We start from the raw sequence: 16343 nt of genomic DNA on the forward strand, positions 1-16343 counted from the left end.
TTTTTTTTTTTCTTTTTTGGCCACCCCATGGCATATGAAGTTCCTGGGCCAGGGAAATTCGAGCCACAGTTGTGACGTATGCTGCAGCTGCAGCAACACCAGATCTTTTAACCCACTGTGCTAGTGATCAAACCTGAGTCCTGGCACTGCAGAGACACCACTGCCAATCCCATTGCACCAAAGCAGGAACTCTGGTAGAATTCTTGGAATGTAGATACAACATATATATATTAAACTTGGGGAGAAGATAGGATTGGGATTGTATATAATTACACAAATACCTATGAGAGTGTGTCCTTATATACTATAACTGTAGTATATTACTAATAAGAAATAATGTTACTTATTAGTGTATTACTTATCAAATTCCAAGGTGCAAATGCAACCCATCCTTTCCTGTAGACATGAAGGTAGGCTCACAGTAAAATCCACACCCTTTTGTTGTCAGAACATTTATTTCTGGTGGAGAAAAATATTGGGGATTTTTCTTTAAAAATCTGGAGGTAATTTTGAATGTGTTGGCATTTGATGGGTCAGTAGGACCTGACTTACCACCTGGCAATTGCTGGTATGAGGAAAAGATGCCCTCCAAACAAGGTGAGACCCTGATCTGAAAACAATTTTAACTTGAAAAATAGGAAAAATGCGGACACATGCAACTTATCTCAACAGAATAATCCTGTGCTATCAGAGAGGAATAGGACTGAAGGTCAACTCTGAAGATACAAAAACATTGCCACCATCTTTTTGGTTAATCGCTTCATTTTGTAATTCTGTGAAAAATCCCATGAGCATTTTGAATTTTTCAAAATATTTTTCCGTGTTTCATTTTTAAAGCAACAGATCATTTAGGACTCATATACTTTCTTTAGCTGAAGGTTTGTCATTGATCTCCCCTTTACTGTCAGTTAGCTTTTAGCCAAAGGTATTTCCCACTATGGTTATCATAAGCTTTTAATATTTGTTGGTACAAACTCTTTTGCTTTCCCTAGACCCCTTATTACTGTACAAGGCACAAGAACTTTCATCACTGTATTTTTTCCCCTTTTAGAATTTGAGCTTCTTTTCATGGCTTCATAAAAACTTTGTCTCCTAGTATCACTGAAATATTATAGACAGTCTTAATTTAAATCCAGAAGAGCCCCAATATTCTAACTATCAGCAAAGTGAGTTCAATGTTAATCTAAGCTTTTTTTAGAAAGAACAATTTATGACTAAACATTATACTTGCTTAATAATATTTACTCTTCTAATTTCATTTTCTTTGCTACTGCATCTTAAACAACAATTTCACTTTTTTTATACAGCTCTTCCTGAGATCTCTATTTTTGACTGTCTTCCCTAAATTTTGGAAAGGCTCATAATAAAAATTTCCATAGGTTCTGTTTTAACTTTTCCATTCTTACTCATCTTTACTTTCCACGAGGCAATCCAATAACGAAAGCAATGTTAGTTAAAAATATTGTCTCTAAATGCCTGTCAAAGCTTGTAATTCAGCATATATTTTGGAGAGATGTGGGGTTGATACAGAGCAGGGCTTAGGTTTTTCTACTGCTGAAAAAATACTGGAGTTCTCTTGCTGCCCATGCCTTAAATTCCTCAGTATTTCTTGTTGCTCAACAACATATCTGGGAGCTTATATGTCTTCTTAAAAATAACAGACTTACTTGGGAAAATAAACAGGAAATGTTCGCTCACTTGTGATCATGTGTTAGTCCATTTTCCAAACTATTCTAGGCAAATAGAGGAAATTAGAGAAAATTCTTACCTCTTGAAGGACGTAAGACAATGCACATCACCAATAAAGCAAGCACGGCAGAGGTGGCAACTCCAAATACAATTTTTAACCATGTCTACATAAAATTTAAAAAATTAGGCATATAAGTAGTTTCTGCTAAAGAGTAGAAATGGCAAGACTTTGTTTACACCTAAATCCTATTTCTCGCTCCCCATAAAGCTTTTCATTGTCTTCCACTGATCTGGCTATAATTGCTGGAATTCTTCCAGCTCTGCAAGGACAAATGTTTCTACAATATATTTAGAACAATTTCCCCATCCCAACCCACTCCAGGAAGTACATATTTATGTACAAATCCTCACCTTCTAAACAATGATCGCACTCAATTCAGCCAGCCCCCATTCTTTAGCACTATCCGAGGCTTCATATACTAACCTTCATTTTTCCAGATGTTTTTGAAAGTTAGCTAATTCTGACTTCAGAGTGTGGGTCACCAGATCTGTGAAAACCGTTGAAAGAAAGTCTGTCTTCGTAGTTGGAAGCCGAAGCTAGGGCAAGTTTTTTTTCTTTCCCCGGACTTTTGAATACCGTGCCAAATTTCAAAAGATTTCTGTAAAATTAGAAACAGAGTTTTGGGGGTGTTCTTGGCCTTGAAATGAACTGTGAGTGGCTCAAGGGAGGTTTTATAGCCTCCTCATCCTTGTAAATTCTACACCAACATCTGCTTACGTTGACATACAGAGGTTTTTAAATTTTTTTTTTACAAGTTTAGGTTTATGTTTCATTTTCTCCTAGCAATCACGAACGGATCACATTGGCAAGTCTTTGGGTTTTGTATAACCTTTCTATTTACCACCAAGAGAAGAATTTAAAGCAGTAAGACTTCCAGGTGTGTACAATACACAAATATCTAAGTTTTAGCAGAGGGAGAAAATTAAAGCCATGTAAAATTTTGTGAGAAGAACACCACGTTACAGCAGTTTTTTCTTCTTCTGGGAGATTATGAGGTACTGCAGACAGAAATGTTTTTCTTTCAGCAAAATTTCTTTGTCCATATAGCACCATATGCACTTTCAGTAAATACAGAAGTTTAAAAATTCAACTGTCTAAACCCACGGCTGCTTTACTTTAAAGAAATAAAATGCCATCTGGTGAAATTTAGTATGGGTTAGGTGTGTATGCACAGGCCAGAAAGATGGAAAGATCAGTAAGAATAATTTACCAGCAGACCTTTGAAAGAATGAAAATGGCTTTGCAAAAGTGATATTTTTGCTTCCCTCTCAGAATATCTTCTGAGAGAGGAGAACAGTGAGTAATTATAAAGCCTTTAAAATAAATAAAAAGCTTTTGAAAATAGAGGTAAATCTTATGAACAATTTCATTTCGGCTAAATTTACATAAATCCAAAGCAATTGTTCAGCTTAACGTCAGTAAAATGGTTGTCCGAATTAACACACACACACACACACACACACAACACACACACACACACACGCGCGCGCGCGCACGTGCGCACACGCTCCAGAGTACACAGATACACATACAGCAATTTCTTGGAGTTTTCTGGCTGGTTCAGTGCAATTCATTTGGATAGATTCTGTGATTCCCCATAAACATAATTATTAACCTACTGTGTTTCAGTTTTTCCAAGGATGGTTTTCTTTGAATATTTGCAATGATCTCAACCTAAGTAAAACAAACTTCATGGTGAGCTTTCACGGATTTTTCATGAAAAATAATGAGGAAATGATCTTGACATCTTTTGCTGTTTGCTTTAGTCAACTGGTCTGACTACCAAGGGAGGCTTTCTCTAGCAAAGAGCAGGACAGTGGCTTGTGAACTTCCTCTCAGACATTCTCCAGACATCCCTCCCTGAATTCCAGCCTTATGAAAATTCTGTTGAGGAAAATGAGTCATTAAGCACTTACTGGCAAAGAGATGTAGCCACCCTGGCTTGTAGAGGAGCCCCTCCCTCCCTTGCAGGTGATGGGGCAGCTCTTACAAACTGAAGCAGTCATTAAGAGAAACATCTAACTTATGCTATAGGCTTGTAGGCATCTCCATGCAATTGTGCAATCCTCAGATTCAAGATAAAGCCACCAGCTAGGTCCCAAACGAAAGGCTCCCGTGTGGGTTTTCTCGATGGATTACCTTCTTTGGAAAATCCACACAGCATGTTCTCAGAAGTTCTGTCTCAGCCTGCCAAAGCCCCAAAGTCCACAAGTACTTTTCAGTCAGTTATTTCCACGACTTTACAACCAGAAGAGAAATGGGCTGTAATAAATGTTAGGGTGTAATTAAAATGGTTAACATTGGCTTTAGTAATTAAAAACTCACTGACATGTGACTGGTCTGAATACCACTTAGGACTGCAGTCAAGTGTGGGTGAAAGGGTGTCCACAAGAAACTCATTTGACAGGATCTAAGGAGAAATGAGGGTGCTTTAAAGGGACAAATTTAAATCGAAACTTAGTGAAAAGGAAAATTATGTGGTTAAAACACATTGATTCAGTTTTGTTTGTTTTTTTCCTTGGATGATTGGGTGATTCAAACTGCAACTTCTGGAAAATTCTTACTGGTTTGAATGGTTTTAAGAAAAATGAGACTGACTACAGACATGTAATTGTTAAAAGTTTGTCTATCTGATTCCATGAGTTGGGGATATATCGCTTATAACAGAACTACACATGTTCATCCCTTTGAGATAATGTGTAAAAGTTCTAAATTTCATCCAAACAAGTATTTCCACCAAAAACTTAGGTTCTTTTTATATTATAACATCCTTACTGGCTTTTTCTCCTTTTCAAGTAGAAATGAAAATGCCTATGCTAACCCTTAATAAACATTAAGGAAAGTAACTACTATTTTTACTTTATACAGTTCATTGACATGTATATGTCAGCATATGGAAGTTCCCAGGCTAGGGGTGAAAGAATCAGAGCTGTAGCTGCTGGCCTACACCATAGCCACAGCATCGCAGGCTGCTTCCACCTACACCACAGCTCACGGCAACACTGGATCCTTAACACACTGTATGAGGCCAGGGATTGAACCCGTGTCCTCATGGATACCAGTCAGGTTCATTACCACTGAGCCACCATGGGAAATTCCAGTCAACAATTTTTCTGAGAAAACAGGTGTGAATAAGCTGCAATATGTGCCTTCAGGAAGATTACCTTCTACTACAAGTGTGGCAAGTAAGTTCTTACATACACATTTGTTCCTTTTCCCTTCCTGGAGCTCTCACTGAGGATGAGCCTGAAGCTGGGTTTGTGCTGAGTGGAAAAGATCGCTGATTTATGCATGGACCCAGGAGGAGGACAGAAAGTAAATATGGCACATGTTTATAATCCTCATTCAAGTCCTATTTTTGTCAGGATTGGGACTTTTCTCAGAAAGCAACTCTGGATTTACTTAATGCTGAAAACATGGAAATTATGACTCTGGCCTCTAAAAAATTCAGAGCAAGAATTAGAAGAGTAGAGGCTCAACTAAGCTTTTTCCAGAGATGGACCTTATGAAGCTTAATTTGGAATATGATGGAATTTTAGTAAGATCACTGGATAAGTTAATTATAGCATAAATCTTTGTCTTGCTTAGAGTGCTATCTAGAATAATTTAGTAAAAGCATTGTGTATTCACCAAAAATAATTTTAATTTAGATGTTTTCCCAGAAAACACATTCAGCTATATATTCCTAAAGTGTGAAGGTTAAGACTATGCTGAAAATATAAATAAGAATGTTGTCTTTTTATTTAGGGGTAGAGAAATAGGGAGAGGTGCATTCATTAACCAAAAGCTAAAACAGATTATTTAAGGATGAGTGATACTCTAAAATAAAAATTTGCTCCCAAGAAGGCCATGCCTGCCTGCCCATTTGGTTCCTCAGATTTCCTATCAACTGTTTTATACAAAATGCTTTAACATATTTCATTTAACTCATACTAAAACTCATTTCAACGATTAGGAAATGGGGCCCTAAAAATTAGGGAACTTGCCCAAGATTCCGACAGGAACCAGGGTTACTATATTATATTGCTTCTGTGTGATTATTCCTGAAGCTGAGTCCAAGGTAACAAATATATTTGTAAATATTTCAATTAACCTCTTACTGGTTTTCTATTGAGAAACATATTAAGGGTATGATAGTAAATTCATCGGAGCTAAAATATGCATAACCCCTCACATCTTCAGGGTCCATTGTTACACGTGACTCAAAAGGCTACAGTCTTACTTTATAGAGACTGTGTCCATAATGTTAACTTGGTTAGGCTTTTGTTAGAATTGAGGTCTGGAAATCAGAGCAATAGTTATATAGTACCTGGAGTTAGAAGGTCTTCCTTCAAGGAATTGTTTAAATTAAAGGAGTCATCAGAATAACTGATATCAAAGAGATTTGAAATCCAAACTAGGAAGAGCTAAGATCTTTAAAGCTCATAGTAACTATCACATAGTTATCGAACTAGAAGTAGTGGCCTAACATAGCATCAGTAATAAGCTTAAACTGCATTTGAATCTGATCTATTTTCTAAAACCGCAATTGTTGCATAAGGGAGGATATGAAGCAACACAGCTCCTAGTTTGTAATTGATACCTACTTTATTAATAGATGTTATAATTAGATGTCAGTGGTTTATTACCCTCTAATAATTAGGGCAAGTTTTCGTTGGCCCAGAGAGTTAACAATCCAAGTTGGATTGGAAAAGAAACAGAAGGGAAACAATCTAACTCTTTGGGTGTTTTGATGCAGTTTAAAAATTCAAATATTACATTTCTTTAGAATGAGTTAATTAATAGCCTTGGTTATATTAAATAGAACAAATTGAATGTTTAAGTGCTTTATACACCTTGATAAAACTTATTAAAGACACTGGTATTTCGCTAATATTTTAGAGTGGAGACTATTACTACTAATAGCTAATGTTTATTGAACACTTTTATTGAACCTGACACTTTTTTAAGCACTTGTCCTATCTCATTCCACCCTCAGAACATTAGTATCATTATGATCCTCACTTTAAAGATAAGGATGCAGATGCACAGAAGATTTAAGTAACTTCCTCAGAGTCACAAAGCTTGTAAAGATTATGTGCTCATAAGTTACATTACTCCAAAAAGTCTTATTCTTGTCTTTTTATTTTATTTTATTTTATTTTATTTTGGTCTTTTCTTTTTAGTGCCACACCCAGAGCATATGGAAATTCCCAGGCGAGGGGTCCAATCAGAGCTACTAGCTGCTGGTCTACACCACAGCCACAGCAAGGCAGGCTCCAAGCTTCATCTGTGACCTATACAGAAGCTCATGGCAATGCCGAATCCTTAACCCGCTGAGGGAGGCCAGGGATGGAACCTGCAACCTCATGGTTATTAGTCGGATTTGTTTCCGCTACGCCACAAGAGGAACTCCTTTTTTTTTTTTCCTTTTCTTTTTTCATGCAGAAGAAGTTCTTGGAGTTTGAGGAAGAAATGTTAAAAAAGCAGAGGGAAAAGGGAAAGTTTTGTCATAGAATGAAAGCAAGAGAATTTCCCAAAGCTGAAAAAGGAAATACATCTTTAGGGCCCATGAAATGCCCAGAGCAAAACATAAGTAAAGACATACCTAGACTCATAATTGTGAATTTCTAAAATATTAATTACAAAGATAAAATTCTAAATGCTTCCATAGAGAAAGAATTCCCTACAAAAGAAGCAAGAATTAGACTGACAACAAACTTGCCCTCTGCCAAACAGATGCTGCAGATGAATGGTGTAATGTCTTTAAAGTTCTGATGGAAAATGCGTGTCATGGTAGACTCTACTTAATTAAGACTGGAGTCAAAATAAAGGTGTTTTCATTTGTGTAAAAACTCAGAAAGCTTACACCCCCGATATCCTTTCTTAGGACAGAACTTGAGGGTGTATTTCAGCAAAATGAGGGAGTAAAGTACTGAAGTCATCATTCAGGGGAGAGTAAAGCTGATCCAAGAAATAAAGAATCTAGTCTTTGAAAACCAGATGCTCGCATTGTGTGAGCCCATGTTTCTGGTCTTTTCTTAAATCGGACCTCTTCTTTGAGTAACTGTTTTTTGTCTAAATTTGGGTTGCTTTTCATGCAAGAGTCCCAATAGTCCCATAACTGCTGGACGTAACTGATGGCATGTAAAAGTAGAATCTTAAGAGAATTCTCAACTAAGCTTCATGAGAATTTCCACTGGATCCACAGAGAAAGAAATGTAATCCTACCAAACTACTTAGCTCAAAAGCAATACTCACCTAGTCATAATAGTTTGTTTATTGGTTTTACATTTTTATAATTCACATGGACAAATCACAAAGGACTATTTTGTAGTCAGAAATTTCAATCAAAATGATTTATTATTACTAAAATTAAGCTTATAGCTTACAAAGTTGGGAAGTGGAAGGGGGTGAAGAAACATGGACAGAAGGACAGGAACACTCATGCCCTCACCTCCCAAAGCAGGCAGTCAAGAGATCTGCTCCATGATGAAGAGAGTAAGAATTAGAAGCTCACATAACAGCCCTGCCTTGTCATCTACAAATGGTATTGAGGAGGGTACAGTGCCTGAGGGGAATATTTACATTGGTAGGACTATAGAGCCATATAATTTTCCATAGTATTTCAGAAGTTTAAAAAAGAAATATGGAGTTCCTCCTGGGGCGCAATGGGGTCTGTGGCATCTCTGGAGCCCTGGGATGCTGGTTCAATTCCTAGCCCCTCATAGTGGGTTAAAGATCCAGTATTTCTGCACCTGCAGCATAGGTCACAGCTGCAGCTCAGATCTGATCCCTGGCCCAGGAACTCCATATGCTGTGGGAGAGCCAAAAAAGAAAAAAAAAAAAGAAAGAAATCTGAAAATTCATGTGGTGGACATTAGCAGGTCTCCCCTGCTAAGGGTTCTCATAGAATAGTTAACATTTGTGCTCGGCATTCCTCTTTCAGAACACTTGCTCCACAGCACAATAGAAAAAAAAAATGAGTAAGTGGTAAAAACAGGCAGTTTACCCAGGTAAATCCACAAATTATAAAAATATTACCTTGATGTTAAATATTGCCAGAAATCAAAGAAAAATTCCCAAATGGGATTTTCATTGATTGGATTAGCAGAGATTTTTAAAAGGTAGCAAGTTTACAGAGATATAGGCACCTCATGATCAGCTGATGAAGAGGGAAGCACAGCCGATTTTCTGTAGGGCAGTTTAGGATAAATATCAAAACTATATATTCATCTTTGGGATAACAATTCTACCACTAAGACTGTATTTTAAGGATGACATTGGATAAGTGTACAAAGATACAAATACAAGAATATTGTTGAAACTCAGTTTACAGTATCTAGAAACTGAGAACCATCTGAAAGATCATACAGGAAGTTCTGCTGTGAGGCAGTGGGATCGGCAGCATCTCTGGTGTGCTGGGGACACAGGTTAAATCCTGACCAGCACAGTGGGTTATGAATCCAGTGTTGCAGCATCTGTGGCATAGATTGCAACTGCAGCTCATGGCCCATATGACATGAGGCACCCAAAACAAACAAACAAACAAAAACAAAAATCAAAGTCCAACCAGAGGGAATTAGATGAATCCATCATGGAACATATGAAAAGAATCTTGTAGATCTACACTTGTTGACATGGAAAGTGTCCACAGTCTACTGCTTAGTACGTATAGTATGACTCCATTTCCTTTCTCCTCTCCATTTTGTGGAGAGGAGAAAGGAAATATTTATGTAGGAATATATATATAGTAGAAATTCTGTAAATACATGCATCAGAGCATTGGGTACTAAGGTGGGGTGCAGTGGGCATAACTCTTCCCTTTGAAGCAGAAAATAAAGGGAATACTTTATCTATAGCATATCTACAAACAATAACCAAACTTGCTAAAAGCAATCTGCTTTTTATTATCACCATATCAAGCAGTTCTGAACAAATTTAGTGATAAAATATTCCTTTGTTCTAAAGCAGACCGTTCTACTTACCCTTCCCCACCCTTGATATGCCAATCCATCAAAAATCACAAAGTGGTATCCCAGAGAGAGAATAAAATTAGATCATAGGGCCAATTGGCCAAGAAAAGTGTGTGAGAGCATATTTCTTTGTGGAGTAAAAAATATATCATGTGTTGGAGTTCCCGTCGTGGCGCAGTGGTTAACGAATCCGACTGGGAACCATGAGGTTGCGGGTTGGGTCCCTGCCCTTGCTAAGTGGGTTAAGGGTCCGGCGTTGCCGTGAGCTGTGGTGTAGGTTGCAGACGCGGCTTGGATCCCTCGTTGCTGTGGGTCTGGCGTAGGCCTGTGGCTACAGCTCCGATTAGACCCCTAGCCTGGGAACCTCCATATGCCGCGGGAGCGGCCCAAGAAATAGCAAAAAGACAAAAAAAAAAAAAAAAAAAAAAATATATATATATATATATATATATATATAATGTGTGTTTATTATGCAAAGTATGTGAGGTCAAGTTTAAGACCTTACACTACTTGTCTGGTTTCTGTACTGTCTCTACTCCTCCTTCCCCCGCAATTCAGTCCCTGATCTACCTGGGATCCCCAGTCTATATACCTGTGATCCATGCCACAAATGCAGCCTTTTCCCTTCATGAACATTATGTTTTTTTCCTTGGTTCTTATTCCCATGGAAAATTTTATTTTTAAAGGATAATTAATAATAGCGCTAGGCTTTAATATAATGAATATATTAATGGTGGTGAGTAAGCAGCTTGGCTGACTGATGGAGAAATTATGTAAATTTTTAAGGAAGTAGATTGTAAAACAGGAAGGGAACTAGGAGAGAGGACAGGACTTTGGATTATACATCTTATGCCACATTGTCTAGAAACTTACCAGCTACTACCATGAGTAAGGCTAGGCCTCCTAGGTTTTCAAGAGATAAATTATATGCTAACATGAAAAATTCAACTGGCCTTGACCTGAGATCTACAGTCTTAAGCCTTCATATAAATTATCTTTCTTTATTTTTTATTTTATTTTTTTTTTGTCTTTTTGCTATTTCTTTGGGCCGCTCCCGCGGCATATGGAGGTTCCCAGGCTAGGGGTTGAATCGGAGCTGTAGCCACCGGCCTACGCCAGAGCCACAGCAACGCGGGATCCGAGCCGCGTCTGCAACCTACACCACAGCTCACGGCAACGCCGGATCGTTAACCCACTGAGCAAGGGCAGGGACCGAACCCGCAACCTCATGGTTCCTAGTCGGATTCGTTAACCACTGCGCCACGACAGGAACTCCTATCTTTCTTATGTCTAGTAGATGGCATCAGGAAAGTTATGACAGAAAATTAAGACTTATAGATGAGAAAATAGGAAAGACATTACCATGAGCTCAAGTTTTTGCTCAAGTGTTACTTTTTCAATGAGGCTTAATCACTCATTTAAAATTGGCTTCCCTCAACCTCCAGCTTTTCTTAATTACTCTTCTTTTTTTTTTAATAGATTTTACCACTTCACAATACCATGGAAATATGAATGTATGTTTGTATGTATGTATGTAAGTATTGTTTTTATTGCTTATTTCCCTTGACACACTATCTCCATTTTTTGCTTGCTTCACTCATATAGCCCAAGGAAAATGCTTGGCATAAAGTAAGTGCTGAATAAAGATTGCTATCTGAATGAATGCATCAAGAAGGATATAGAGGATCTGGTGCTCACTGGCAGTAACACTGTGGGCCCAGGCTGGATGCCACTTAAGGAAAGCACCTCTAGGTGTGATCCTTACAGGGTCAATCTCATGATTGTTGAACGATTAGATATTAACCCATTGTTATCTAACAATTACCACTTAATCCCTGTGCTACGGCTTCAGGGTGCCTTTCATCATGAATTGAAGTTTGTTCATTATAACATAGAGAATGAGTAAGAGGAATTTTTACTTCACCTACTCATTCTTTTCTTCCTGAGAACAGAAGAAAGATTACCAATCATTTATGACAAGTATCTGTTTTATGGATTAGTACAGTGAGAATTAGTTGAGCTCCACGTCTACTTCCTTTTGACATTCTAATTAGTGAAATTTCAGTTAATACATAATCTAATCAATTCTGTGTTCCACTCTGATAATTCTTCTAGTGTTGACCTGAAATAAATAGACTGTCAAATATTTCTTCAGCAAAGATGAGTTTATTTGGGATCAGCAGAGAATTGCAATTTGGGGGTCTATAAATATAATGAGCCAAGTGCAAGTTCCCTCTCACAACAAGGGAAGGAAAATGCTTTGTAGAGTGGAAAAGGAAGTTAGGAGGGCAATAATAAACAAAAGTCCATAGCTTTTCATTGGCTAGGTCCTTGCCAGGGAAGAAGAGGAGTCTTCTTTCTTTTGGGCTCTTTGATCCTTGAAGGATGTGAAAGCTCCCTTTTCTGGTCTCCCATCTCTATTTTATTGAGGTTTCTGTTTGTTAATTTTTTTATATCTCCACCTTTTGATCAAGATCTTTCTCTGAAAGTATCACTTTTCAAAAGTCAGGTTTTCTGGTTTCAGTGGTTTTTGTCTCAGTGTTAGGAAGGAACTTTCCTGAGCATAATGTCTCAGATCAGAGGAAAAGGGCACAGATAAGAGAACTATTAAGGTCACACTACAGAAAAAAGGAAGAGTACAAAGGAGAACTCCCAAGGCATTTTGAATCTGAAGTGCATATGTTATTAAGACGACAAACAATGGAAATCATATGAACCATTATGTCATCATCAAATGTTTGGAAACAAATTCCCAACAGGCCTGGTCTGGATATTTTAGAAAAAAGGTCTCATCAGTCATCTACTTCAATTCTGAGAAATCTTGACTTTTTGGTCACCAGATGATGCACAATTCTAATTAGCATTTGGTGATTTTTTTAGATGTGTCTTGTGAATCTTGGCAGCACAGTATGTTGGTTAGTATTACTTAATGGGGGCCTTTGGAAGAAGATTGAAGAGAGTTATTCTGGAATTGTATTTTCCAGGAGGTGCATCTCCAGATGGCAAGGTATGATGCTTCAGGTCTTCATCTCCCAAGGACATACTGAAAAGATTGTTCTACCAAAGCATGGTTATTTTTATTAGAAGCCTTTGCAATTCTTTTTATCAGCTGTGAGTCAAAAGAAGGAGGAGTCAAGTTCATTGGACATCCTATGACTGTTTCAAAGGCTAAGAGTGTGTGAGTTCCAAAAGAGGTGGATCTGAGATCTGGAAGAACCAATGGCAATGCTTATGGGCAAAGTATTTGGAAAGCCTCTACAAATTTTGCCAGTTGAGTTTTAATAATACCATTAATACATTCATAAACCAGAAGATTGGGGACAGTAAGCACAGTGAAAAATTTTGAGACCAAACTCCAAGATTTGTGAGAAGTTAGGACTCTCAGTAAAAGCTTAATGCATTAATGTACAGGTGAATTATTTTTCCTTCCCAAGAGAAGGCAAAAAGGTATTATCTAGCTTCATCAATTGTAATACTAAAGAATGCACTGTATCAATAAGGTGCAGTAAACAATTTATATCTGGTGGGAATGAATGTTATTAATCTATGAGGATTAGGAACAGTAAGGTGTCAAGGGATAACAATGGAAGTGTATAACTTCCATTTCTTGGAAGTCCTTGGAAGTCCCTCCATCTTTGGACCTTAGTTTTTCTCACAGGTAAAATGGGCCTGTTACAGGGGCTAGTATGAGGGATAATGAAGCCTTGAGACTTAAAATCTTTTTTTACAGGCTTATGCCTTATAAGACAATTTAGTTATAAGATACTGATAATTTTGGGAAGAGATCTTGAGAATTCTCTTGAAACTTGATGGGAGATGCGCTGTGAATTTTGCCATCAGTTGGAGATTTTGCTCTTAAGGAAAATGATAGCTGATTCAATAGAGACAAATGATCATGTTTCCAGAATCATCTTTACTGCTATCAGGGACAGAAAAAATAAAAGATGTCAAAGTGTTATTTAATGTACCTGGTTGATTACTTTTATGACTACTGTCAAATTTCAGAATTATTTTCCCCTTTTTGGTGGAAAGAAATTCCAGCATGATATTTCTCTAAGAACTCTTATCCCAATAAATGCTTAGAGGTGGTGGCACTAGGGAGAAAAGGGAGTCTATCTTTCAAAGGGCCTAGGCAAAAGGGAATTGGTTCAGAGACAGGAAATTCTTGGAGTTCCCGTCATGGCTCAGCAGTTAACGAATCTGACTAGGAACCATGTGGTTGCAGGTTAGATCCCTGGCCTCTCTCAGTGGGTTAAGGACCCAGCATTGCCATGAGCTGTGGTGTCGGCCACAGACTCGGCTTGGATCCTGTTGTGGCTCTGGAGCAGGCCAGAGGCTACAGCTCTGATTAGACCCCTAGCCTGGGAACCTCCATATGCCCAGGAGTGGCCCTAGAAAAAGGCAAAAAGACAAAAAAAAAAAAAAAAAAAAAGAGAGAGAGAGAGAGAGAGACAGGAAATTCTTGAGGTTCCCCACTATTTGTACTGTTAAAACAACCCAAGGCAGCACTCTGAGACAGAGTGCTTTGCTGGTGTTGAGTTGAGCTTGTAGAGTGAGGCTCCAACATTAATTAGGTTTGGAAGAGGGAGTTTCCATTGTGCCTCAGTGGATTTTGAACCTGACTGGTACCCAAGATGATACAGGTTCAATACCTTTCCTTACTCAGTATGTTAAGGATCTGGCATTGCCTTGAGCTGTGGCATAGGTTACCAATGCAGCTTGGAGGCTAAGCTGCTGTAGCTGTGATGTAGGCTAGCAGCTGCAGCTCCAATTCAACCCCTAGCCTGGGAACTTCCACTACCATATGCTGCATGTATGGCCCTAAAAAGCAAAAAAAAAAAAAAAAAATTAGGTCTGGAAGAGCTTCATACCCAATCTGGAGAAATGTTTCTCTAATCCAATTAAAAAGAGCCCCTGTAGTTCTTGGAACCCCATCACTGAGAATCAGGTAGACAGTGGAAAGGCTGGATAGAGGGCAGAAGTCACCAAAAGTGCTTAAGTTTTCAGTAATATCTTTTTCAATGTCCTGGATCTTTATCATAGCAGAAAAAACTAGGAAGGGTTTGGTGTTGTTTAAGACCCTCCATTTGCTGGAGTTGAAGAATTTGGGTCATCTTTTTATGAGATGACTCGTCTGGAGTTTGAGAGAGCTGCTTTGGTAGACTAATTAAATCTGGAGGAGACATAATTTTCCATTCCATCCTGGTCTTTTTTACTAGAAAAGAAAGGTCCCAGTTCAGCCCATTAATAAACAGAGAGTTAAGAAATACCTGGGTAGAATCAGCATCTGAAAAAAGGACCAGAATTTTCTTTAAAAATAATCTGAAATTGATTGTAAGAATCATAAACAGATTCATCAGATTTTGTGTGCAAATGTGGATTTTGTTTCAATCAAGACTTTGGAGAAGACTTAGGGATTGCTCCATGAAGATGCCTGATGATTGCTTGAGCCAGATCATATAATAAGTTAGTAGACTGGTCTCCCATTGTAATTATAGCGACCTTTCAGGATTTTCCCCAATTATGGTTTTCACCCCATGCTGGACCTGGTCTTCACTGACAAACATAGTTGATATGTCAGAGAAACCAGGCTTATAAGTTTGCATATGGTATTAAATTCCTCAACAAATCTCTGAGGAACTTCAGCTACTTTGGGAAAATCTTTGACTACTGTTTGCAGTTAAGCTTCAGCTCAGGGACTCTAAGAAATTAAGGGTTTAGCCTCTGGATCCCTAGAAGCTTCATTTGAAAGGGGAAATTTCCGACAAGTTCAGAGGAAAAGGGAGTAGGAAGAGTTTCAGGGAAAAAGGGAAAGTTTAGCAAGAGAATTATTTGAAGCGAACTGAGGGTACAGAGAAGGCATAGATGGTGTAGAAGGAAAAGAGGAAGATGGTACTGGAGGGAAAGTCTAAGACAAAGTAGCTGAAGAAGAAGAGCCTGAGGTTTCAGTAGCTATTTTATCTTTCTTTAATCATTTATTTGCTTCAGTTAATCTTAAAACCTTATTTTTGAAGAGAGGCACTTTTAGATTCCTGATAATGTTGAGCAGCCTCAAAATACCAATTGAAATAAGCTCTGGAAATTTTTGAGCTATTGCGGTCCAGCTCAGTTTTAAGGAATTCAAGCTTAGGGCCTCCAAAATTTCCCTGTACTGACCACTGATATTCTAAATTGCCTTTGGTCAGGTCGGTCCCTTTTGTTAGAAATGTGCACGAGGAAAAAGCGTGATTTTTAAACAAAATTGACCACAGTCTCTGTGGGGGTCACCCTCAACTGGGATCCCATTCTCAGAGGTTTTTCTCTCGGGTAAAGAATGATTTTCAAACAGCTTTCAAACAAGCAGCACAATTTAAACTGCTTGCAAGCAATACCAGCCAATTCTAAGGAAACAGCTTGTTTCCAGAAGAGCGAGACCAAAGGCTTTTTCAGTCAGTTTCCAGAGAGTAACCCCTTCCAAAGGAATAGACCAAAGGCTGAAAAACAAGCAGTTTCAGAGAAGCAGAATTTGTTCCTAAAGTAATTGATGGAAGGTGTTTTTAGCCAGTTTCAGTTGAAACAGTCTGATCTCAAAATCAGACCAAAGTGCCAAACAGGTACTCATATACAGAACAAAGCCTTAATCAGAAAGACCAAATCTT

At 38.1% G+C, this 16343-nt stretch overlaps 1 protein-coding gene across 1 annotated transcript in view; it reads right to left on the bottom strand.

The window, feature by feature from the left end:
• The window catches only part of FAP (fibroblast activation protein alpha), a 70977-nt gene extending 68684 nt beyond the window's left edge, over positions 1–2293 (bottom strand). The window contains exons 1-2 of the mRNA XM_005671884.4: positions 2174–2293; positions 1769–1853 (exon numbers count right to left, since the gene is read on the bottom strand). Coding sequence (XP_005671941.2) covers positions 1769–1853; positions 2174–2179 — 91 coding nt within the window. The 5' untranslated portion in view covers positions 2180–2293. The remainder of the gene's footprint in view (positions 1–1768; positions 1854–2173) is intronic.
• Positions 2294–16343: the final 14050 nt, after the last annotated feature.

The sequence above is a fragment of the Sus scrofa genome, chromosome 15, assembly GCF_054392235.1.
Source record: "Sus scrofa isolate SSC_HxYL_T2T_F1_AM1 chromosome 15, Sscrofa_HxYL_maternal_Yorkshire_Landrace_v2.0, whole genome shotgun sequence".
In the NCBI taxonomy this organism is placed as follows: Eukaryota; Metazoa; Chordata; class Mammalia; order Artiodactyla; family Suidae; genus Sus; species Sus scrofa.